Below are 26,904 nucleotides of genomic sequence, written 5' to 3' on the forward strand. Positions count from 1 at the left end.
TATTACATTATACTTTTGGTTTTCGATGTTTTTGGGATTGACACTTTTTTATATATGGATCGACACTTTATGGGTGCACCCTGTTGGTCATATTGTAAATTTGCCTTTTACTTCCAAGTATCAACATGACCCTTAATGTGTATAAGAAACATGTACAACAACATACTGCTAACTTTTCTCATCTCATTCATAATTATATTCACATACAAAAATATAAATCGTATACAAAATTATAAATCTTATACAAAATTAACCCTACATTTACATCATTGCATCCTTTTGTTATTCTTATGTAATATTGCAGCTTTTGTTATCTCCTGTCTTCGTTCATTTTGATTGTGGCTTACGAGATCGTTTAATACTCGCGATCGATCCCAGTCTCCAACAACCTATATTCAAATTGTCAGAACGTTAAGTATTGTCAACTACAGCATTCAATCTACGACTATTAACAATTTTACCACAAACGATTTTTTCTATCCACTTACAAAATCACCAGTTGCCCCTGTAGAACCGATCGATTCCATCCACATCATCACATACATGCCGCAATCATATCTGTTACAAAATTTGAAAACCACACATGTCAATTATGATGAATACTGCATAAATTAAGCTTTCTATTTGTGATAACATCTCATACCCATTCAATTGCTTATTCTTCTTATGCTCCACAAATTTGAAATTTTTCAAGGGATACTTTCCTAGAGATCCACAGGACTCAACCCAAATGCGTTTCTTATTATAAGAATCTAATATTTTAATCTGCATTAAAATAGAAGAAGTTATGCACCAAAAAAATTATGCATTATAATTTACATAATGTCCTTTCATACATACATACATACCAATCTCTTAGCATCCTTCACTCTCTGTTTAGCTGCTTTAGTTGTAAACATACTATCATATATTGTTACAACATGATCTACCATATCCAACACCAACAGATACCAATGTGAATTATGGTAGTTTATTGTGATCATGATCTGCAACAAATTTCACACCCAATTTGACAAAATTCAACATTCTATATCGAAAACATCATTTGCAATTGGTATGGTGTCTTACCTTCTCACAGTCGGTGAATTTCACATAGTTATCCAATATGACACCCCAGAAGGTAGAAATACTCTCAACACTTTCTTTGTTGTTGGCTTCCAACGCCTGTTGCTGTAATTACGCAACAAACATTATTAATTTACCGTCTATAACACTACTTTTCAATATTTATTAATTTAACTCACCACTAAGAGGTATGGAAGGTAGCCAATCCTCCGGAGTGACTTTTGAGAATCGTAGCATATGGTCCAGGCGAGCAAATCGATAACCTAACAAAATTAATTACACAATCAGAACATATTCAATAAGTTTTAACATTTTCTACTTTCTACTTACCACACCGCCAACCCATTCCGTAGGCTTCAACGTTGCAACGTCGTATACAGTAGCGAATTGATTTCCCATTGAGATTACAGAATATCTGTATGAATCATTAGGATTAATATGTTGTCATGAAATATTTAAATATCACTCACAAAACAATATATTTCACTTACCCCGATTCTAACTCGCTATTCCATAAATAATCACAAATTGCAGCTTCGATGTCATCAATTCCGCTTGGAATATCCGCTTTTTCAACCTACAATTTTGCATACAAATTTTTGTCACAACAACATAATAAAAATCAAATTAAGTATTCTTTTATTAAACTTACCTTCTGATTCTTCTTCTGGGGTGCAGGACATTCCGAATCCAAAACTGCTGCTATAACACTCTCGGTGTATAAATGACATCGACTTCCTTCCTCCTCATTTCTTCCATCTCTTCTTCTTCCTCCTCCCTCTTTTCTTCTTCATATTTTTTCAGTTCATCGTACTTTTTTTCTACATAGCTCTTCATCTCTTTTATTTCACCCTTCAATTGAGCTCCTTCATCCGAGTATTTATCAACCACCCCCTTCACCCCCGTAAGTTCACTCCTCAAATCCACAACCTCCTTCACCACTCCCTCAAATTTTTCTCCCGTCACCATCTTAATATCACCCCTTAACACCCCAACTTCTTTCACCACTTCACCCTCAACACCTCTACTTCTTTCACCACTCCATCTATTTTTCCTTCCACTACCCCCTTATGCCTCTCGAGTGTATCTTCGACTCTCTCGAGTTTCTCTACGACTTGATCAAGTTTCTCTTCGACTCTTGATTGTCTTTGCATGATTTCAAATTGGATTTTTTTGATATCAGCCAATTCAGACATCAAAATGTCGAAGTTACTCTGTTTTGCTTCACCGTCGTCCCACTCACCGTCATCCCCCAATACAACCATCCCTCCTTTCTTCTCCTCTGCCTCCTCTACATCCTTGCCAATAACCTTCAAAATTAAATTACAATATTAAGACATTGATTATATTCTTAATATTATTTAATTACATTTATTACCATTTCTTGCTTCTTCTCTCTATCCAACTTCAACTTCACCATCACTCTAACCACCTCTTCCTTCCCCCATGCACGGATGCGTGCCACTCCGGTTCTTTCATAAGCCGGCACTGCCTCACAGCCTGACCAAAAATCGAACAGTGCAACCTGCATTTATAATAAAATTTATATTTTTATATAAAAACACAAAAAAGTGATTCAACTCATTTACCTCTAAGATTGCTATGCACCCTTTGAGGTATCTCTGGCTGCCCTTTTTAAAGGTGATTATTGATTCAATCAATCTCGAATGGATATATTCAGCCCAATTGAATTCACCCTTCAAGCCTTCATCGCAAATGAGCTTCATATATTCCTTGTTCGTTGACGTATCACCCGTTGGACAAAGAAATATCCCGACAAGGTACAATAGAACTCGGGCCTTCAGCTCATCCCCCCAGTAAGATCCACTTTTGATATCCTCTTCAACTTCAGCATATGTCACCTTATGATTCAAACCATATTTGGAGGCAAGTGCTTTCCAGTTCTTACTCCTACAGACTTCTATAACACTTTTGCCTTTGTTTTGTACCCCCAATACGGCTGCAGTAGTCGATACCCCCAGAGGGAATGAATAATCACCATACTTAGCCATACATTGACTGACGTCAAATTGTGCCATCAAGGATCGACACAATTCCCTCCGAATAGGTCGATCCCTTACTCCGATCAACGATCCAAAACCTATTTCTCCCAGCACATTCAACTGACCCTTCTCCTTAAGGTGTTTAATTAATAAATTCACCCTTTTAATGCTGCATCTTGTCGACACTTCCTACATTTTTTAACAATATATAATGTTATAGTTCTTATATATTTGTATCAACGTATTTACAAGTTTAATGAATACCTTATTTTCATGTGCTTTCCTCCGTTCTTTGTATTCTTTACTATCATTCCTTGACTGTGTGATGTAAGGTTCCTTTTCAGCATCACTCATTGAATTCCATTTGGACCTCACATCTTTTTTCACCTAATATTAAACATAAACGTTTCTTAATCAATACATTAACACTAAATACTAATACTACTCAATGTCAATTTCATTTTACATACCGAACCGCTCTGTGTGCCATCTCCCTTCATCCTTTTGCATTCGGCCATACTGTTAACATTTAAAATTTGTAATCAATTTAAAGTTTATCGATACTTTAATCCAATTACCATTTAACAATAATAACAAAAAGACATTGATACTTACTAGAAGTACATATATCCACCCTTTGGTTGCTTTCGAGTCTCGGCCTCAATTTCAAAGTCATCTGCTCCACCAACAATTTTCCAACCCATTGACTCCATTTTTCCTTCATATATCAGTTTACGCAAATCAAATTATTTTGTTACATACACTTTTCAATATACAAATATAGATAACTACTCTTGTGGTAAAACGGTTTTCTTCAAAAGAATTTGAATGGCCACACCAAAATGTGTCGGCACATTTATACAACTTATAATATCATTTTCTACCTATAATATTTAATAAAAGTATCGACATTTATATTTTTCCTTGAATATCTATTTCTACCTGCAATCGGTCCCAAATGCTTCCTTACTCTAAAACCCCAAACAACACATAAAAAACCCTATCGCGATTACTGTAATAATAAAAAATTAGGGTTTCGACAACATACTTTTCGATTCGACTGCAGCAACAAACAAACAAACTTCGCTTTAGAAACGCCTTCTGAAATGCAGCAACAATTACTCTTCGATTTCAAAAACTCGTCCGTTCTATCTTTTTTCAGAGGATATTTAGCTATGGCCTTTATATTTTCATCGGATATGTTATTTATATTTAATCGATACAAATACAAAAGTGTCGATACTTTTATGTCAGGTGTCGATACTTTCGAAAGAATAATTACCTATTTCTTTGAAAGTGTCGATAATTTATTACACGTACTTACGAAAGTATCGACACTTTCAATATATCCGGTATCATTTTACCGGTTTTATCAATTTGATACCGGTTTTATCATATTTTTACCTGTTATATCGTTGTGGATCGATATATTTTTTTAAAGTATCGACACATTATAGGCGCTATAACTGCTTCTCTTTTAAATTCACAAAGTGTCGATCCTTATATAACGTATCGACACTTTTAAATTTACCGATTTTATCATTTTGTATACCGGTTTTATCATATTTTTACCTGGTATATCGTTTTGGATCGATATATTTTTTAAAAGTATCGACACTTTTTAGGATTTAAAACTGCTTTTAAAGTTATGTAATTTATGTTTCAATTTATTTAATAGTGTTTCATGTTTTCCACCTACAATATTAATTTAATAATTTAATTTACACAAAATTTTATTTGATTGTTTTGATATTTTATAAAATATTATTTAGAATTTAAATTTAACAATATTAACCAAATATAATAATAAATATGTTTTCAACAGTGAAATAAGTATAGACACTTTTATAAAAATGATATATACTTTTTTGAAAGTTATGTAATTTATGTTTCAATTTTTTTAATAGTGTTTCATGTTTTCCACCTACAATATTAATTTAATAATTTCATTTACACAAAAAATTATTTGATTGTTTTGATATTTTATAAAATATTATTTAGATTTTAAATTTAACAATATTAACTAAATATAATAATAAATATATTTTCACAGTGAAATAAGTATGGACACTTTTATAAAAAGGATAGATAATTTACAATATAACAGGTAAAAATATGACAAAACCAGATTCATTATGACAAAACCGGTAAAATTTACTTGATATGTTAAAAGTATGAACACTTTTATAAAAATGATAGATACTTACCGATAACCAAAGTTTACCGGTTACCAAATTTTTTAATAGTTTTTCATATTTTCTACCTAAAACATTATTAGTTGTCAACATAATAGGTACCGCTAAACCGAATTTATTAAATACATTTTAATGTATCCGGTAATGCTATATATTAACCGTATATTAACCCGCCTTTCCTGAGACATTCCCCCGATAGACTTCAGTGGGTGGAAAATGAAGGCGATGAAAGAGTTAAGATCGAAGAGTAGATGAGGGGCTTCCTCCGACGAGCAACGAGAACCGACTGAAGCGAATGCATGCATTATATGGGATCTATTTCTACTAATAAAATTGAATGAGAATGAAGAGAAGTTTCTTGCAAACTGTACCCCAAGAATACTATCGTAGCTTCCACAGCAAACACTGAGGATGAAATAGGGTAAAATCCATTATCTTTTGGCACTTAACAAAGGCTGAAACAAACGATGAGCATTCAGAACCTTCATTAATCAATCCATGAATGGTGGGTTAATCAAATGGTGGGTAATCCTGGGAAATAACACAAATAGACAAAAACCCATTTCATTATTTACATTATCCGAAAGAATAAGCACCAGAAACAAAAGATAAATCTCTCCATCAGATTACTTAGCGATGCACCGAAAGCACCTCGTCACAGTGGTCGGCTTGGGGCATCAATCCTAGTGGGCCAAGAATGGTGAATACCAGGCTTTGGTTGCCTTCGCGAACTCTCATGGTGTGACTTAGACAATCACAACCTCCATTAATAGCATGAACCATTCTATGCAACAGAAGAAATTGAGCTTCCTGGTTTTAAGTCTTTCGACGATATTTGAGAATAACAAAATCTCGATATTTTCCGTTTTGAAAATCCCCCAAACTTGTTATCCATTCCATGTTTGGCAGCAAGGTTGGAGTGTTCAGAGAAAAAGAATGGCTTTTAGAGATGGATTTTTGAAAGAGGTAATGAAAAGGATAAAGAAGAGATTTTGTGTGGCTGCCATGGACGGTTGCTCTGTCTCTTTCCCTTTTCCTTTCGCGGTCAACTTTTAAAGTTATAATTTTTTACTTTAAAAAATAAATTTTAAATATTAATATTTATCTACGTGGATGATTTTAATATTAAAATAAACCATGTTACAAAATTAATAGTCGAGTGATAAAAAAATTTAATATTTAAAGTTTAGTGAACAAATTAAAAATACAATAAGTAAAATAGAAGATAAATTAAAATTCAGTAAGTAAATATATAATTTATACTAAATTTTATTTAGAATAAAAAAAATGAACTCTTGATTTTGATAGTTGAAAACTTGAAACATAAAGGGATTAGTAGTGGAACAAAATAAATTAATAAAAATTCATTTATGTAGTGTTTGAGACTAATAATTCTAACTTTTTTTTTTCTTTTTCTTGTAGTTTAGATGATCAATAATTCCTTGGTTGTACATGTTAAAAGTCTTGTTTTTGTTTTCCTACACGACTCCGCCTAGTCAAATCTAATATCTAAAAAAGTATATATGCTTTAAAAATTAGCCTCATTAGGTATAAGCTTACAATAAAATACTAAATATTAAGAGATCCGTTTTTTGCGGTGTATTTATCGAAAAATCACTCAATTTTTTTATTTATATGTTAGACACTGTTGAAAAAATTGTATTGAACTAGCAACATTTATAGAAAGACGTATATCATTAATTTCTGTTACAGTGATTTTTGTTTTTAACATAATACAGTTATGTCTACTAATTATCACTTGTCACTTTCTAATGCCTTTTTGAATCTTTTAAAATTTTATACGTATAATTTGGTATAGAAAAATTTTGATGAAAAATAATTTAAAATATGAATAATTTTATAAAAATTTTATAACTAATAATCATTTTACAAAATGATGATGATGATAAGAAATTTTTATAATTTAAAAAATTATAAATTTCATATATTTTTGAAAAAATTCTTGATTTTTAAAATTAATTGTTTAAAAATATACAAAAATATTAAAATAAAATTTTAATTATAATTGAGGGATCAAATGAGTTATTATTCATTAATTATTATTTTTAACAACAATTAATAATGTGTATTCATTTTTAATAAAATTAGAATTTAATATTTATTTTATATTCTTTAAAATTAATATTAGAAAGAATATTTTAAATATATATAGGTGATATTTTTTAGCTTTACCTTCTTTTTTTTATTGAATTTTGTTACAAGTTTAGAGAGTAACACAAGAGAAATGAAAATCTGTAGATTTTCATATATGTATTTATACTTTTTAGAGACATTTTACCATAATTTTTCTTAATTAATTTGAATAATAGCAGAATAAATGATTAATTTGAATTATAACTCATATATATACTCCATTAATTGGTCGATGATGATGATAATAACAAAAAATATTTTATCATAATTTATAATTGATTTTCATATAATAATTGAAAATACATTAGTTATAATTATACTAAATATTTTAATATGTTTTATTTTTATCATTGATTTTTTTTAAAAAATATTTTTTATTATTATAATTTTAATTCGTTTTATTCTGATAATTGAGTCATTATTTTAATAATTTATGGTCATATGACTTAATTTTTCATAAGACAATAAATGAAAATGATTAGATAATTAAATATTTTTTCCAAACAAACAAAATAAAGTTACTTCCTTAATATTTCATGGTATTTTTACACAAAAATCATTATAATAGAAATTAATTATCTATTAAGCACCATTTTATAAAAATTTACGAATCTAGCACTCATCCCATAAAAGCTCATATCATCATCCGCGCCTTACGCTGATGTGACATCACGTGGGGTAAGACACGAATCATGATTCTCACTTTTTTGCAAAGGGTGTTAAGTTTATAATATTTTCTCTAATGGTGTCTGACACGTAAATAAAAAAGTTGGGTAATTTTTCTGTAAATACACCGTTTTGTTTTACTGCGTTTCTTCCAAAAATATGCTTAGTGGGGAATTCGGCGGAGGTTGCAACGTGGACACATAGATATAATTATATTACCATCAAGAATCAAGCTCGTCGGAACAAGGATGGGACCTCATTTTGCACACTAATTATATGGCAAATTTAATCATTTATCTTCGTATTCTGCCATTGTTTTGCTCAAGAAAAAAAATCAAGATTTATCGTACCAAATCATGAAAAATAAAGTCTAAACGAAAATGTATTTGAATTAATTGTTGAAGATTAATATAGAAGATTGAGATATTGAAAATTACTTTGAAGGTTGAAATCTTTCAAGAAAATAGAAGTTGGCCTATTTATTAGGATCATAATCTCAACTAATTGATTTAATAATCATTTATTGCATGTACTTACAACTCTGGCGCTCATTAAATAATAAATAAAACTTTAATATTATCTATATTTTTATTTTCACGATACTTCTAATATCTTATGAATTTGTACAACATATTGTCCCTTCACTGTGTTTCATATTTTATGTTAACATTATACAATAAGCATATGTGTCCACAATTATGAATTTTAATCTAACAGAAACACAATTACATATTGCAGTTATAATTTGAAATGCAGAGAAGCAAAAACATCAAGCGTAACTACTGGGGTTAGGAGTAGCATATTTAAGGAGTTGTTCATTTTGTTGAAACAAGGTCATTTCTTCTTCATCCAAAGTCATTATAACTTCAATTCCATCTCCGGACCGTGTGTCAGCCAAGGCAATTGTGTTGCTCACCAATTTGTTTACACTGACGAGCCATAGTGGCTTTCCCCACCCGAAATCAGGGTCATACAGAGGGAACTTGCACCAACTTGAACACTTGTAAACAGTCATTTCCTTGTTGTTTCTAAAGAACTCTCCTCTCTCTTTTATGGCCTCCATGATTGCCTGTGCAGCTCCTTCGCCTCTCAACACGTTTGCCTTGGTGTCATTGAATTCGTTTAAGCATTTTCTCATTTGAATCACTGCCTCGTGTAGCTCTAAATCTCTCTCTTCATATGCAGACACCATAAACGTCCATATGAAGTTCCCAACTGCAGTCTCTGGTAACGTAGGAGACAACCTTTTACGCAAATTGACGGCTTGAAACATTACTGTCGGTCCGAATGTCCCTGTTTTCTGTTTCTTGGTAGCCACAGCACATTTCCATAAGAGCGCCAAAACCACCTCAACACGAGAGGGATGGCTTTGCAACATATCATGAAATTCCTTATTGACTTCAGCCTTCAATTCTGCAATCTTTGATGCACTAAACACAAACCTCCTCTGCACAAACTTTTCAGCGTCGATTTTGATCGTTGCAGATATGGCGGATAGTTCATCTCTGGGTGCCAAAAACTTTTCCCCGATTAGAACAGGGGTAATGGGGTCACTCGATCCGCGACAAACCGATGACCAGGTCTGAAGAAGAGTGAGTAGTGAGGATACGTCGAAGAGCTTATGAGTGAGGGAGAGGCTGATAGCCACAACACCGCAACCGAAGCTAGTGAACCGAACGAGGAACATGGCACCATTGGATAATTCCATAGTCGTGGCATCAGTGGCGGGTAAGAAATGGTCCATGAGATTCAAGTCGGGTTGATTGAGGAAGTGGGATAGTTGGATGTTGACTTTGGCTTCCACAAAGAAAGCGCCTTCGTCGTTGCAATCAACGGTGGCGGCGTCGTGGAGACGTCCGGCCAGTGGGTAAAAGAGGGAGAGTGTTTTGGAGATTGAGCCTTGGAGGAGCTTGGATTTGTCAAAGAAGTCGTGGTCAGAGGTGGAATGGGAGGTGTTATCAGAAGGGTAGAAGAAAGTCATGTTGCCATGGATGTTGGGGGAGATTTGATCGAGAAGAGGGAGCTTGAAGGTTTTCAAGTGGGAAGGAGTTGGGTGTGAGGGTCTGATGCTCTGCCTTGAAACTATTTCGGACTTGATTTCGACCATCTTTTTTGGCTCCTCTATGTTTCTTTACATTGGTTTAAGCGACGCTTGATGCCTCCTTATATAGGAGTAGGAATCATCCTATAAATTTTCTCCTGTCACTAAAAAAGTTGGGGAAACTACTCTGAAAACTATTAAATTATTAGGTTGATTCTATTTTAATTATTAGACAAAATTATTATCAACTCAATCACTAAACTCTCAAATTTAATTTCGAATAAGTCATTTATTGTTAATTATTAATGAAAGGGTAAACTACCTCAATTGTCAATAATGTTTGGGTAAATGTTTGTTTTCACCAATGAAGTTTAAAAAGTCATAAATCGGTCACTAACGTTATCATTTGTTACAAAATGGTCACTAACGTTATCGTTTGTTACAAAATTATCACTCGACGTTAATAGTTGTTAACAAATCATTACTACATTAACGAAATGATGACATGGCAGGTTAAACCAACTGACTTAGCATGTTTGACCGACCATTTGACTCAGCATGTTTGATCGACCATTTGACTCTTCTTCTTAGTGAAATAAGAGACAGTGAGGAATTGTGCAAAAATTCGTGACAGCGCTTCTTCATGGCTGCAGTGAATAATATCCGTAAACATTAACACGATTAAACGTATTTTTTTATTCCTCTACCCATTGTTCTTTTGGGGAGGGGATCATTGAGGCTTTAAATAAAATAGACATGAACTGCCTTGTCTAACAGATCCCCATGAGTAGATGGTTCTGCACTAGAAGAAGAAACCACATAACATGTGAGGCATGTGTGTGCATATGTATATAAAGAACAGATTGATGTTAGTATAAAATGGCACCGTGACATAAGACTATTCCGTACATTTTTTCAGAGGGGACTGCTTGTTATACGATTGCCTACGACTGTGAAGAAAGTGTATCGAATTGAACCTAGAACTATTCGGGATTAGTTCAAGAAATGGATCCATAAGGAAAGAAAGAGTACTGAAAGACGATGAGATTAAAAGCAAGGCAATTGCAGATCGTTAAATAATATTACCAGATAGCTGACAAACACCGATCGAATGACAAGCAATAAGTTCCAGGTTTCAAGTTTAAGTTTCTTGTCCTAGCAAGCATAAGGGTAAGAGTTGCCGAGTATATATCGATATGCAATACTACAAACTATAAAGGAAGCATAATCTAGCCTTTTCTTTTTAATTCAAAGGAAAACATGAACCTGTGATTATCTGTTTGAACCTGTGATTATCTGTTTGAACCAGTAAGGACATCAAACAATCCACATCAACTAAACAACGACGTTCTTTGCACCGCCGGTGGATTCTAGGCGAAATCACTTTGCAGTCAAATAAGAGAGTATTCAGATCCACAATTCTCAAAAGAAAAAGGGCTTGATATACTGATATACCTGCGTTTTAGAATCATCATGTGGCTCAGCATCCCGGATTTTTTCGGCAACATTACTAGTTTCAGTAGGTGACGTGCTCGAGTATGGGGAAACCTCTACTTCATTTCCTTCCAATTCAACCCCGGATATCCCATTTGATGGGGGCAGTAACTCTCCTTCACTCTCCTTCACTCTCCTTGGACCTTGATTCAACTAAATTGTATATTGATTTGTTTTCTGAAATTTCAGTACCATTCTCAACTTCTTCCGTATCAGTTTTCACTGAAGTAGAAGAATAAGAAGAGGAGGAGGAGTTAAACAATCAATCAAACATGTTGAGTCAGCTGGTTTAACGTGCCACATCAGTATTCCGTTATTGTAGTAATGACTTGTTAACGACTGTTAACGTCAAGTGATTATTTTATAGCAAACGAAGTAACATTAGTGACCATTTTGTAACAAGCGATAACATTAGTGATCGATTTTGGATTTTTTAAACATTAATGGTGAAAACGAATATTTTCCAAAACATTAATGACCATTGACGTAGTTTATCCATAATGAAATTGTTAGGGATATTAGTTGGGCTAACGGGTGCGGGATACTCATCTCCCACTCATTATTGTGAATAGTTTTAATCTACATCCTCGTACAACAAGCCGTTGAAGGTCAATCATTTTCGTCTCGCAACCCAAAGAATAAAAAGCATCTTAAACTCATCACTTACGTGGGACGTTTAATGAATCCTAATATATAAGGAAAAAAAATGTGTTATCAAAAATATTAATTTTTTTTAATTTTTTTGTAGAGCGTTATTTAAAATATTAATATTTTTTTTATCGAAAATATTAATATTGGATGCTACTTAAAATATTATTTTTTTAGTAAAAATATTTATATCGAAAATATTCATTTTAGATAACGAAATTAATATTTTCGGTAAAAAAAATAACGTTTTAAGTAGCGCTCTACCGGAAATATTAAAAAAATATTAACATTTTCGGTAGCACCTTTCTTTATCCTTATATTAGACTGTCGTACAACAGAAATACCCCACTTACGTGGCTCCTCAAACTCACCTACTCGTCGTTATATAGACTTCGCAACCTATTTCACATAATACATGGCATAATAATGAAATTACATCCCAATATTTGTGTAAATGGTCACTTTAATCTCTATTATTTTTTAAAACATTTTAATCCTCAATAATTTAATTTTGGAACATGTTAGAAAGAAATTGTTAGTTGACTAATGATTAACGCATGTTGTTGATATGAAATTTTCACACGTGTTTAATTATTGACTTGACACATATCACATTATTACTTTTAATAATGTGACATGTACCATATCATCACTATAGGTGATGTATTTACTATAAGTGATGTATCGCATGTCACGTTATCATTATAAATGACATGAATATTGTTATTACTTTGGTGATATGACACATGCACAATATCACTTTAAGTGGCGTGACACATATCACATCATTAATTAATCACATGTGAAAATAATATATCAACAATTAATCACATTTGAAAATGACTTGTCAGTAACATGAGTTGACCATTAGTCAATTAATGGTTCCCTTCCAAAATTAGGTATTTTAACAAAAAAATTAAAACGTTGGAAGCTAAAATATTTAAAAAATAGTCAAAACTACCATTTATGCAAACTTTTTGGGTAATATTGTCATTATGCTATAATATATTTATAAACATCAATTAAATAAATATAAATCAATTTATTTTATGAAAGTATAAAATATAAGTCCTCAAACTCTTATCACATGTTATATTAGTCTATTTCTCATCATTTTAAAAATAATAACTTATTGTTATCTTCTAATTAATAAATTAAATATAGCTTCAACATGAGTTTAAAAAACAAAACCTTTATATAATATTCAAAAAGAAATAATAATATGAGACGAGTGAGGTCATACTCATCATTTTCTGTTAAAAATTGACAGTTGTCTAAGTCGGACGTTAACATGATGATTGAGATATGATAGTCGTTTGAGATTTTGAGATCATATTTTATCATATCACAATCAGCAGGTTAACGTTCAGTTTAGAATATTGTTAATTTTTTAATGAAAAATAACTAGTTTGGAAAAAATTATTCTATCAAATGTTAATAAAAGGTAACTTGATTGGCACCATCTAAATAATTAAGTGGTTTAATTGAAAAAAATTAATTGAAAAAAAATTAAAAGATCGATAGTCAAACTAGAATTTATTCTTAGTTAAGTGGTTTAGGGTTTAGGTTTAGGGTTTAATGCTACCCATTTAGGTTTTTGGCCCGTCGACGACTTTAATTTCTTCCGTTAAGTTACACATGTCACACTCTGATTATTTTGAAATTTATTTTTTTAAAAAATATTATTATATTTATAAAAAAAACCCTAATTTCTCTTAAATTATCCAAAACCCCCAAAATACCTAAAATCCTCAAATCCTATCATTGACCTATCGCCACCCCCTTTCCGACCATCCTTCTATTCAAACGCCATCGTAGTTATCGTCGATTGATCATCGAGATCGTGTGAGATCACGATTTTCATCCTAAGGTTTCACGGGGTATAAAACGTCAATTCACCTTTGATTTCCAGTCTATCGATCACGATTCATCGGGGGAGATGAGGTCGGGTGGAGCTTCGTCGACGACAAAAGGTGACGGTCGGCGTGGGTTTAGGGGTTGAAATGAAGGTTTTCAAAGTTTTGGGGTTATTTTAAAATGTTTTTGTTTTTCTTTAAAATATATATAATTTTAATTTTTTTATTTTAAATAAAATTTTTAAAATATCAGATTGTGACACTTGTCACTTAACGGGAAAATTAATGTCGTTGAAGGTTCTGACACCTAAATTAGTAATGTTTGTAATGTTGGGTCAAAAAATAGTTTAGGCACATATTTGAGAATTTAGGTATAGTTTGAACACTTATTTTGGTATTAAGACTTTATAAATATACAAATTGTAAAATTTAAATCAAATAATAATTGATTAAGAGAAAATTCGATGAATGTGAAAATATATACATATAAACTATGTTATGATTTGTTACTTAATATTTTGATAAAAATATATGATAATAGCTTCTCAATTGGGTTAAAGGCCAAGTCAAATCGTTTTTGTCTACTATAAAGCAGCTCCTAATTTATCATTATTTGTTAATTAATTCAAACCTACTCTCTATTTTTTTTTTTTTTTTGCCCTTCAGTTCCAAGATTTCGTTTTGATTAATCTGGATCGATCCGAGTCGTACACCTGGTTTTGGTGAGTGAGTTTTCCAACGGGAATTTTCTGCATACATAAAGACTCGAAACTGAAACTTTACTTAAGCGATATCAAACTGCTTACCTCTTGAACCAACCTCATTGATTACTCTCTAATCTTTTAATATTTAGAAAAAACAAAGCTCTGATTTGTTTCCCTTTATTGTTTAAAGTTGTATCCCAGTATAGATTTTGGCAATACGAAAATGGTCGCATCCGCTCAGTTTTAGTGCTCAAACAATATGCATTATAGCATTTATACTTTACGTTTTATATGTGTACAAGTTTATATACTAAAAATAAGTGATGTGGTGTTATATTGTGAAATTGTGTTAACTTATTTAAAAGAAATTATTGGATTTAAGAGGCTTAAAGGAGGTGTAAATATACACGGTAATAATATGTAAAATAGATACTCAAGTATGTAGAATTGTTTGAGTGTTTATTGCCAAATGATTGAGAATCTTTTAAATATATATTTAGACAACTACATTTGTAGTATGTGCATGTACTGTTATAATTTGGTGTAAGTACAATGTAGTATATGTTCAAAGATAACTCTTGACCTTTCGACATTGAACACTTACACCTCTAACATCTATGGTGCTGAACTCGAGTTCTCAAAAAATAATAACAATTTTTTTATTATGGAAATCACTTGATTCGTGACTCTTTATATATATATATATGGTATATGTGGTTGGATTTTAGCGTACGTGGACAGACATATAGCTTCTCCTTGATCAACCGGTTGAAGTTGTATGAAAGATCAATTATAAAATATCATAATCCTAAAAAGAAGAAATTCAAGTGGGGGGAAGGGGGACAATCTTAAGAAACTTGTGGTGACAATTGGGTTGAAATGGTTTGTTTAGGTCATTGTTTGTAGCAAGTGGGATAGCTATCTTGCCAACAAGAGAATACATGATTCATCGCTGAATCATCAGATCAGTAAGGTCTCACCATATAAATCAAAATCATCAAATGATTTGCATAAGCGAATGACTCTTTCTTCCTGTGAAAAAGCAGGTGAAATCTATGGATATCATCAAACAAAAACAAAGAGTTTCTTATTCACAACTAGTGAGACGAGGCACTAGATCCTTTAAACAAAGACATAAATTCGAATCGTAACATTTGTGATTGTAGTAAATTGAGTTAAAAGGGTTACCTACATAACGGATCTCTATAAAATTCGATCTAGAATAACCATCCCTAAAAAAAACCAAAGAGTTGCTTTGAAGAAAAAAGGCGTCATCGATGGGGCACCACACAGCTGCAAACCAACCGTGCCTTAGAAAAATGCTGAGAAACATGAATTAAATCAGGTCACTGTCTCCCTCAATAACAGCTGATGATGGATCGTCTATTAATCTGGTAACGATGTTGATGTTTTTATAATTAATAAATAAATAAATAAAGCAAGTGGAATCTGACTCTTGGGAGCAGTCTTATTTATTTAATAAAAGTGGGCGAAAGCACTTTAAGGTTTAGGGTTTTCGTCATTGATAAGTTGGTGAAATCGGACAGAATAAGAAGGATTGCATTTCAACATCAGATATGGCCTTGGGTGTATATATATATATATATATATATATATATATATATATATATATATATATATACCGTATAGTAAAATGAATGGGGTGGGATTCAGTGATAATTTGATATCGAAAAAGGTAGCACCTAAAGCTACAAACATGATCACTTATGTGCTCTTTGCCTGTTGTGTTGGTAGATTTTGTGCTGGAAATTTGTGAGCCGATCACAGAGGTTTTTCTGTTTAGTACTTAACAACGAGAATATAGTATTCGGCACTACCATGGGGCTTCGACAATGACACACTTCTTGCCATTTACATATTGCAGTCCTGCTAATGGAGTCCCGCAAATTAATTTTCCTTTTAAAAAAGTCATTGCAACAATTTGTCTGTTTATGCATATTGCTTTATGGATATGTTAGGTCATAGGCTAACAATTGCTTTCCATGGACCGTTTTGGTGAACAATAATTTTTTTTAAGATGTAATGTTTTTTCTAATTAATATGGGTAAATATAAGATATTAGCTGTTCGAAGATAACTCTCAACCATTTGACGTTGAAAGTTCACACCCTTGACATTAATAGTGCTCGAACCTAGAACTTCAATGAATAACAACAATTCTTTTATCCGGAGGTTGCTTGGTTCGTACTATGGAACTATAATTAAGTGATTAGGGAAGGGCTTAGGACCGGTTTATATTAAGTAAGAAAATATGGGGGAAATGGACCTCAAAAAATAATGATTAGTTGTAAACTTACACAATTAATGTTTTTGGCAGATCCATTGGAGCAAGACATTAGAATCCGTATGGCTCAAAAATGAAACTGTTGTTATTAATGTGGTAAGATGTTTTAGGTTGAGTGGTGTTAAACATTTTCCTGTTAATTTGTTTCGACATGACCAAAGGAATTAAGCGTTATGATGAATTAAATTCCAAAGAAAGGAAATATGAAAAAAGCTCATGGGTCGTTGCTATTACAGAGTAATTCTTATTCTTGAGTGAAAAATAGTATTGGATATCATTTCATCCTTCGCAACTTCTGTTCTACTACCATCATCCATAAATATTAAAAAAATAGGGTAAACTACCTATTGGTCATCAACTTATTACTTAATTTTTATTTTGGTTACTCAACTATTATTTTTTTTAAATATATTAATGTTCCGTTTTGATTTTGTTTTGGCCACTTACCGTTAAAATATTAACGACAATGTTGATATGTGATAAGGTAATATTACATCAACATTGAAAAATAATTAAAAATACCACGTCAGTGCACAGTTAAAAAATTAATAGTGGGTGACAACAAATTTGTTTTGATGGAGCATTGAAAAAATGATTTTTTTTATTGGAAGTGGTTCATACTTTATTTTTTCAAATAGGGTGAATATTGCAGTAGACATCGAAAGTCGATCGAAGCATATGACATCTTCCGGAAGATGATCAGAGTATTATGATTGACCTCTTGAAGACGTCAGAGATGAGGATGCAAGATGTTGTTAGAGTTGAAGACGTCAGGTATTCTGACCATCTTCTGTAAGCCATTTAGTTCGACCGATTTCCGTCGTTCACTGTAACATTCATCCTATTTCAAAAATTTATTTTTTCACTCTCCATTTCAACCATTTTCCCCCAAAACTCCATTAAAGCATTTTTGTCAATGGATAACCAAAACAGAATCAAAACGTAGCATTATGTATTATTTAAGATAATAATAATTGGGTGAAAATATAAACTAAATAATATGGTGTGAAAATAGAAACTAAATAATTTGTGTATGACAAAATATACACTATAAGCCCTCTAACTTTTTAAAAAATCAACTAAGCCTTCAAAATTTTTAAAAGAATTTATTATCTTTATCATGTCATCATCAATAATGAATTACTACATCATAATCATGAACCACCATATCATCAATGTAGACTATCGCTTCAGTATCATAATAATCAACGATAGTTTTTATTAATAAAAAAGGTTATATTAATTATTTCGTAATTTAAGAATGTATTGAGTGCAAAATAAATATATAGGTCTCATTAGTTTTTGAAGTCTTCAAAAGTACAAAGATATCAGAGCCATTAAGCCATTCAACCAACATATTATTTCAGTATGGTATCAAGAATTTTGCATCTCCTTATACTCCCACCATATTGGAACAAACTGGCGTTTTGGGTTATAAAATCAGACTTTGATGCGTTCATTTTAGAATGATTTTATTTTATAATTATAAACGTCTTCACTTATGAGAATAATTTTATTTAAAATAGAGTAATATTCAGATAAATTTTCCTAATAATAATGACTAACGTTTGGATTTAGTTCAATTGTCTAAAAGGGGAAAATTATTAGATAAATCGGCTCACCACGTCATTCGTAACCCCAACTAATAATATTTTTTATCTCATTCTGTTCGAGGTGAATCTTCACCTCTTTCTTACGTGCAAATAAAGAGTGTACAATTATTTAAAAATTATTTTGAAATTAATGGATGTAATTTACCAAGATCATAAATGATGTGGTGAGTCGAGACCATAAAATAATTTCTCAAAAAAAAGGAGTTCATTGGTACTTCTTTTGACTACGTGTTGATAGAGAACCATATTTGTGATAATAATTATGTGGATATAAGTGTTTGAAACACATCAAAACCCAAGTGATTATTGATTAACTCATTCATTCCAAAACAAAATCACATAAACATAAGGTTACTATGTATAGAACCAGCCTCTTTCTTTTTCCGAGGTGCATAAATTAATTCTTGGAAAACTTATATAATAAAAATTCATTGAGTGGTTTTAGTACCAAAACAAAATATTGTTATTTTATAAGACTCAAATTTGAATAATTATATTTACATGATTATAATTTGTTATAAAAAATTATAAATATGTGATAAGTTACAAATATAATAACCTATTATAACTAAATTACTAAACAAAATTATATATGGAAGAGAAACTAAGTTTTCTTTTACTATATCTGGAGTTAAAAGGTAGTCACATAGTTTTTACTTAGGGTAAAATACAAATTTCATTACTAAATTTTACTCTCTCTCTTATTTTACTCACTGAACTTATTACAAAGAATTTTTTTGTCACTCCGTCGTTAAAATAGTCACTGGTGTCAAAACGACATCATTTAAAAAATCATTAAAATGATGTCGTTTTGCATTTATATTAAAGCCTATTTATAACATTGTTAGTGAGAAAATAACTAGTAATAAAAAAATCAATGTATTAAGTTTAGTGAGAAATTGAAAAAATTTAAAGTACATTGAATGAAATAAGAGAAAGAGTAAAATTAAGTTACCAAATTTACAATTTACCTTTTAATTATGTGCACCTAATTGTTGGAAAGTCATTAAGATAACTGTCCCAAATGTGTCAATATCAAATCAGATGTGGATATTGGAAAGTGACCCAGAGAACACCATTTTGCTCATCAATCCCAATTCCAATCTATTGGAGCACAATAATAATAATAGCATTAATAAATTATTCATTTAAAGTAATTATAAAATAATATCTATTAATAATTTTTAATAATTAATAATATATATATACTTTATAAATAACACAAATCAACTTACCTTAGTGGTCAAAGTAATTATTGTTATACATAAAGGTCATGGGCTTAAGCACCAACAACTGTAACAAAATGATTGATCGTTCATTAGTAAATAGCTGAGAGTATTTAAAACATATATTACTTTATAATCACCTTAACTTAATTAATATATATATATATAATTATAAAAATCCAAAATCTTAAGAAAATAAAAACTTCTTTTAATCACTCACCTCCCTTATTCCATCGTTGTTAGTCCAAACAATTTGCCACTTATAATATATAAATGATCGGCTGATGTGGCCTTCTCTCATTTATGTTGATTCAATCTCTACCGTTGGAATTAGCTTCCCCACCCTCTATTTATACACCTCCCTCTCCTCCTTTCTTCTCCAAATAAACTCCCCTGCGCTGCTCTCTCATCTTCTAAACAAAATTCGTCTCTTTTCTTCATCTTTATTCTTGTTAAGAAACATCAATGGCTTGCTTAGAGGCTTGTAAGGAGGTCAGTATGGGGCCTAAGGGTCCCTATTTCTCTTCTCATTTTGTGCATAAATAAACTATTCCATTGCATTGTAAATTTATATCAAAGACATGGAGTAGTACAATCATTCTTTTTTTAAAAAAGAAAAAGAAAAATTATGTTTCCCTATGATTTATTCCTTTTTTTATGGTTTCAAATTATAAAATGAATGAAAAAAAAAACACAGGGGAAGTTGAAAGAGGAACAAGGAGCAGAATGCACTCAAGATGGAACTATTGACTGGTATGGCCGCCCTGCTATCAAAGCTAAATCTGGACAATGGACAGCCGGAATTATCATTCTCTGTAAGCTCTCTCTCTCTTTCTTCTATTTTCACTAATAAAATTGATTAGCTTAATCAGTAACAAATACATAAAATATTTACATTCATTAGCTTTGTAAGTTCTGACGTATATAAAATAATATGTCATCCAATTCATTATCTATTTCTATAGAGAAATATTGTTCTTTCTTATAAGTTTTAGGTTTAGGTTTAAAAAATTATGTCAGTAGGTATATGTACATTGTTAATAACTTAAATTATTTAAAAAAGAATGATCACCGTTTATTCAAAATATTTGAAAAGAAACATGTCACCGTTTATTCAAAATATTAATAAAATTGATGAATATGCAAGGGAAGCTATTGAATTACTAAAAATAGAAAAGGGAAACGAAAGCATATCTGTACAGAGTATGTTTCGGATAAGCTATCAAAAGGGTGAAGTGAGAGACACATTCGGCTATTCAGGAATTCCAGAAAAGAAAGTTGAAAACAAAAAGACAATTTTTTTTATTTATAATACTTATAAAACTAAAGAAACGTGTAGGATTTGGGAACATAAAGAAAACCCAACATAACCCAGTCCAAGTGTTGAATTTCTGTTCTATTCTCTTGCATGTTTGGGGAGCTGGCTAGCTCAAACTGGATGGGTTTTTTAACGGCAGTTTGGCTGCCAGTTTTTTTTTTCTCTTTTCTTTTTTAATTTGTTCGAATGGCTGCCAGTTAATGAACTGAACGAATTACCAATGACAACAAAAGCGAAGGCTTTTTCTTTTTTTGGGGATAATAAATGGCATAAATTGAGAGACAGCATGCAATTTAGGGGAGACCGAGTGTGACACGTAATCCTCGTTCCACCCTCGTGAGTTATGCATGACGTGGGTTCTTTCCACGTGTCCTCTGTCAAATTTCAAACTTACAGAATCCGCTCGGTTGGAGAAATTATCTCTTGATACCGACTCGTTATGTTATTCATGATCTTAATAAATTACATTTATTAATTTTAAAATATTTTTTAGATAATTCTTTACTCTTTATTTTAATGTAAAAAATGTAAAAACAAAATCCCCAGCTGCTTCTGTAGACTCTGATTAATAACGTTGGACTTCCTTCCATCGCCAAAATTTAAAATATATATATATATTGGTATTTTTTTTAGTACCTCTAACAAAAGCCAGTATTTTCTTTATCGTAAAATGCATGCCCACGTTTTTATTACGTTTGTAATTTAATGAAGAAAAGAATCACAAATAATTCATTATGAACATGGACATGTTTCTTGCTGTTGCTTTGTTTTCCCTTTTTTCAGGAAGGTTAATGGATATTTCGTTTTAGCTCTAAATCTCATAGCTATATGTGCCCTTAACGTACTTTTCAAGTTGCTAAATTTGTGATATTAATGCACATGAACATCGAAAAATCTTATCCACCAAGATTGTAGTAATCAAACCCCTTTTCTGGGAAGAGGCTATAATGGGAGTCCTTACTTCACATGCAGAATATGGTTGGATGATTGATTTTTGACATCGACTGCTGTATATCCATAATACTAAATTGCATCTGCGGTGTCTTGTTTGTAGACGTGGTGTCTTGTTTGTAGACGTTGCGGACATTACGATGTAATTTATTTCCTTAAAAATAAATATAATTTTATGTTGAAGATTCGATTTGCATCACGGTGATATTAAAAGAACGTTACGATGATATCATGAAATTAATATCTTACTATGAACTCTTTTTTATTTCTTGCACGTCTCCTTAATGTTTGTATGTTTTGTCTTTTGTCAATGAATTAAACAGTGAACCAAGGTCTGGCAACCCTAGCGTTCTTTGGGGTCGGGGTGAACTTGGTGCTTTTCCTGACAAGAGTGTTAGGACAAAACAACGCTGATGCTGCTAACAATGTCAGCAAATGGACCGGCACTGTCTACATCTTTTCCCTGGTTGGTGCTTTCCTCAGTGATTCCTACTGGGGAAGGTACAAAACTTGTGCCATCTTTCAAGTCATCTTTGTTATCGTAAGCAATTTATTTCTCAAAGTGACTTGGATGTTTGCTTAATTTTTCCAATTTTTAATAGCTCGAAAACATGTCCGATTCAGGGTTTGGTGTCGCTGTCGCTATCGTCATACCTTTTCTTGATTCGACCAAAAGGCTGCGGGAATCAAGAAACGCCGTGCCGTTCACATTCTGGCTCGGAGATCACACTGTTTTACCTCTCCATTTACTTGGTTGCGCTAGGGAATGGAGGGTATCAACCTAACATTGCTACATTCGGGGCTGATCAGTTTGATGAAGATGACCCCAAGGAAGGGTACTCCAAGGTTGCCTTTTTTAGCTACTTCTACTTAGCTTTGAATTTGGGATCCCTTTTCTCCAACACCATTTTGGGCTACTTTGAGGATGATGGGATGTGGGCGCTTGGATTCTGGGTGTCCTCTGGGTCTGCCTTGGCAGCACTTGTTTTGTTCCTGGCAGGAACCACTAGTTACAGGCACTTCAAACCAAGTGGAAATCCACTCTCCAGACTCTCTCAAGTCCTTGTGGCTGCAATAAGGAAATGTAGTGTCGACATGCCATTGGACGCAGACGAATTGTATGATGTCGATGGAAATGATTCGTCCATGAATGGAAACAGAAAGATACTCCACACCAATGAATTCAAGTAATTATCGAAGCATAATCTGATCTTGAAAACTAAACAAAATATAATAATGCTAATTGTTAATTGTGTTGTTTTATAGGTTCCTGGACAGAGCAGCATACATAAGTACCAGGGATGTCGATGTGCAGAAGAAGGGCACTCAGAGCACATGGCGCCTCTGCCCTGTTACACAAGTGGAAGAAGTTAAATGCATACTAAGACTTCTCCCCATTTGGCTTTGCACCATAATTTACTCGGTCGTCTTCACACAAATGGCTTCCCTATTCGTCGAGCAAGGCGCTGCGATGAAAACCACCATCTCGAATTTCCAGATTCCACCAGCAAGCATGTCTAGCTTTGACATTCTCAGTGTGGCACTTTTCATATTTCTTTACCGACGAGTCCTCGATCCACTGTTCGCAAGTATTAGGAAAAAAGGTGCCAGGGGACTCACCGAACTTCAGAGGATGGGCATCGGCCTTGTTATAGCTGTATTGGCAATGGTTTCAGCCGGGGTTGTGGAATGCTATAGACTAAAGTATGCCAACAAAGACTGCATGCATTGTGAAGGCTCAAGCTCCCTGAGCATCTTTTGGAAAGTTCCCCAGTATGCATTTATAGGAGCATCTGAAGTTTTCATGTATGTCGGTCAGCTCGAGTTCTTCAACGCTCAGACACCGGACGGGTTGAAAAGCTTCGGCAGTGCGCTTTGCATGACATCGATATCACTAGGGAATTACGTTAGCAGCTTGCTAGTAACAATGGTTATGAAGATTTCGACCGAAGATCACATGCCAGGATGGATACCGGGAAACCTCAACAAGGGTCACTTAGACAGGTTTTACTTCCTCTTAGCCGGTCTAACAACAATCGACTTGATCGTCTACATAGCATGCGCCCGGTGGTACAAGAACATCAAGCTGGAAGGAAAAACTGCAGAAAATATTGACGACCAACATAGCTTCAAACTGTGAGATAGTATATATCCATGGTAAAACATATGAATAACGGTATAGACTGAGAGAATAATGAGGAAATGGGTAGAAACTAAGGGTTAGTCACCAACATCTTGTTGAGAAAAGTGAGGTATTCTGAGGCAGAGATAATTTTTCTCGACTCTCTTGAATTCTTTTCGCTTTAACACAGTTTTATTGTCCTAGATGCTGGCTCGGAGAGCACAGGGCTGGAGTTCACATGTTCTCCCTAACCTTTTCTCTTCTACAATTTGAATGCTTTGTATCTCATTGTAAATTGCAGTATTTTATCTGCTTAAAAGAGCTATTCTCTTGGAATTCATTCAATGTGCCATAATGGGAGCATAATTATAATTAGAGAAATTAAAATTTTATTATATAAATGATACATAACTTGAAGTTAATAGTATTTGATGTAGTCTGCATTTGATTTTATGATTAAAGTTTTAAGTGTAATTTAAATTTTTAATTTTGTAATTAAATAATGAAGTAAGGGTTTAAATGAATAGAACATTCAATGAACCTGTTTGTTAACCGTTCACATAATAATTATTTATGTTCGTTTATTAAGTTAAATAAATGAAAATGAACAAAAATTTTGTGTTCATTTAATAAACGAAATAACATAAATACAAATGTGTTCGGTTCATTTATGTTCAAATTTGTTTATTGGATCATTTATAAGGTCGTGTATTCACTCATTTATAAACATGTTTACTTGGTTCTTCTTTTGCGTTTATATTATAACATTTCAAATATTAGTGTAGGTATAAACTAAATTGTCCATAAGATGAACTTTAGAATTTATATTATGAAGTCTAAAGAAATTAAGGATTAGTGACGTAATTGAATATTGGACGGATGTTAAATAAACATGTTCTTGAATACTAAAAGAGCAAATACAATTATCTTCAAAATAGATAAATAAATATTGACATAATATTAAAAGTTTAAACAAACACAAATCAAATATATATACTTTTCAAAATAAATAAACAAACACAAGCAAAACTTTATTAGTTAAAATTTATGTTAAACTACGCAATTAGTACTGAAACTATCAGTTTTTGGTTTGTTTTAGTACCTAAACTTTTAATTTTTTTCAAAATCATGTCTAACTATAAGTTTTTTGCATTTTTACTTTGAATTACGTTTTGGGACAAAACGACTTAAGTGAGGGGGGAGGATAGCATGTTATATTTTTCCTCGCTTGTTGCATGCTTAATGTTGATATGCTTGATCGATTGGTTGTCTATTCTCTTAATTTGTTGAGTAATTTGATTGCTTTCCAATGATTTATTCATTTTCGCTTTGAGTTGACGTTGAGTGCATGATGGTTCATTGGTTTAGCTAGTTAATTTCTTGAATTTTTTGACATTTCATGGTATATTGGTTGAATTGATGCATTCACTTGATTCAATGAACCTATTTTGGTTAATCTTGAGCCTAATGAGCATTAATTTTTCATTCTTGCTCTTTGTTTCTTTGTGTGTGTCGAGCGTTGTTTTTGCATTCTAGAACTTGTGGTTTGATTCTTTTTGAGGCTACATGCATAATGAATTCGATGCTTTTGGATGATAGAGGCATTAGGATTAACCATTTTTCTCTATCCCAATCAAAAAGTTTACCCTTTAATTTATCCCTTAGTGAACCAAGTTTAAGTTGATTTTCTCTTTTCTTTGATTTTCACCTCATCAAATTAAACTCGAAGCATTTTCCTTCATCTTCCCTCTTTTCATACCCTTGTTGAGATCTTGATCATTTACTTTCGGCACCACAAAAAAAAACAGCAGCCTAAACAGTGAAGAAATGCTGCTGGAAATTTTGTTTGACCCGAAAAAAATAAAAAAAGTTTAAAAAAACATCACCCTTTTGTTCGAACAACAGAAAAAAAGAAGAAGAAAAAATGACTCTTGATTCAAAAGATTATCCCTTGGTTGTTTTATTTTAATTCTCTTCCTTGTGCTTCATTCTTATTGGTGGCTTATTTCAATTTTTATGACTCTTTGTCTTGGCAATTTTAAACCTTTCTTTTCGGCCGATTTCCCTACCCAAACCTTAGCCACGTTACAACCCGATTAAAGACCTCTTGACTCTTGCATTGAATTTGTTTTTAAGTGGTGGAGATTATATCACATTACAAGCTTATGGTTATGCATTGACTTGCTTTGGATTGAGCGTTTCTTGTCCTTAAACACTTTGAGTGAATTAGAGAATCCTTTGTAAAGTAATCAAGTTGTGCATCATGTGACTAGTAGCTATTGGAATTTCTTGTTTCAATTATTTCCTAGCTTTGCAACTTGCTTGATTACTTTCTAAGTTTCAATTCTTTGCTTAATTGCGATTTATTAGGGACAATTTAATTATGATATGAGTTAAGGAATGACAACCTATGGATTTAGTATGTTGACAGAGAAATGCTTGAGGACAAGCATTAGAATCTTAGATGAGTGAGGGAAAATTTGACTAGTGTTTATTTTGTGCTACATTTTGTGCTTAAATGCACTTTGCTTGTTCATGTTTACT

The 26,904-nt window shown here is 32.2% G+C and overlaps 2 protein-coding genes across 2 annotated transcripts; one reads left to right on the forward strand and one right to left on the reverse strand.

Annotated features, from left to right (window-relative positions):
• Positions 1 to 8,724: 8,724 nt before the first annotated feature.
• On the reverse strand, positions 8,725 to 10,236 carry LOC120210004 (stemmadenine O-acetyltransferase-like). Its single transcript, XM_039208844.1, has one exon. The coding sequence runs from the start codon at positions 10,188 to 10,190 to the stop codon at positions 8,853 to 8,855; it is 1,338 nt and encodes a 445-aa protein (XP_039064775.1). The 5' UTR covers positions 10,191 to 10,236; the 3' UTR covers positions 8,725 to 8,852.
• A 10,137-nt stretch (positions 10,237 to 20,373) lies between these two features.
• On the forward strand, positions 20,374 to 24,699 carry LOC120210005 (protein NRT1/ PTR FAMILY 7.3-like). Its single transcript, XM_039208845.1, has 5 exons — positions 20,374 to 20,461; positions 20,667 to 20,784; positions 22,562 to 22,779; positions 22,863 to 23,425; positions 23,505 to 24,699. The coding sequence occupies exons 1-5, from the start codon at positions 20,435 to 20,437 to the stop codon at positions 24,376 to 24,378; spliced, it is 1,800 nt and encodes a 599-aa protein (XP_039064776.1). The 5' UTR covers positions 20,374 to 20,434; the 3' UTR covers positions 24,379 to 24,699.
• Positions 24,700 to 26,904: the final 2,205 nt, after the last annotated feature.

This window comes from Hibiscus syriacus, unplaced genomic scaffold (genome assembly GCF_006381635.1).
Source record: "Hibiscus syriacus cultivar Baekdansim isolate YM2019G1 unplaced genomic scaffold, ASM638163v2 tig00021708_pilon, whole genome shotgun sequence".
Taxonomy (NCBI): Eukaryota; Viridiplantae; Streptophyta; class Magnoliopsida; order Malvales; family Malvaceae; genus Hibiscus; species Hibiscus syriacus.

Bases quoted from the DNA above. Each gene is read 5' to 3' on its own strand.
- LOC120210004 (XM_039208844.1), bottom strand. From the start codon at position 10,190: ATGGTCGAAATCAAGTCCGAAATAGTTTCAAGGCAGAGCATCAGACCC.
- LOC120210005 (XM_039208845.1), top strand. From the start codon at position 20,435: ATGGCTTGCTTAGAGGCTTGTAAGGAG. The intron at 20,462-20,666 runs GTCAGTATGGGG...AAAAAAACACAG, and splicing joins GCTTAGAGGCTTGTAAGGAG to GGGAAGTTGAAAGAGGAACA. The intron at 22,780-22,862 runs GTAAGCAATTTA...TGTCCGATTCAG, and splicing joins TTCAAGTCATCTTTGTTATC to GGTTTGGTGTCGCTGTCGCT.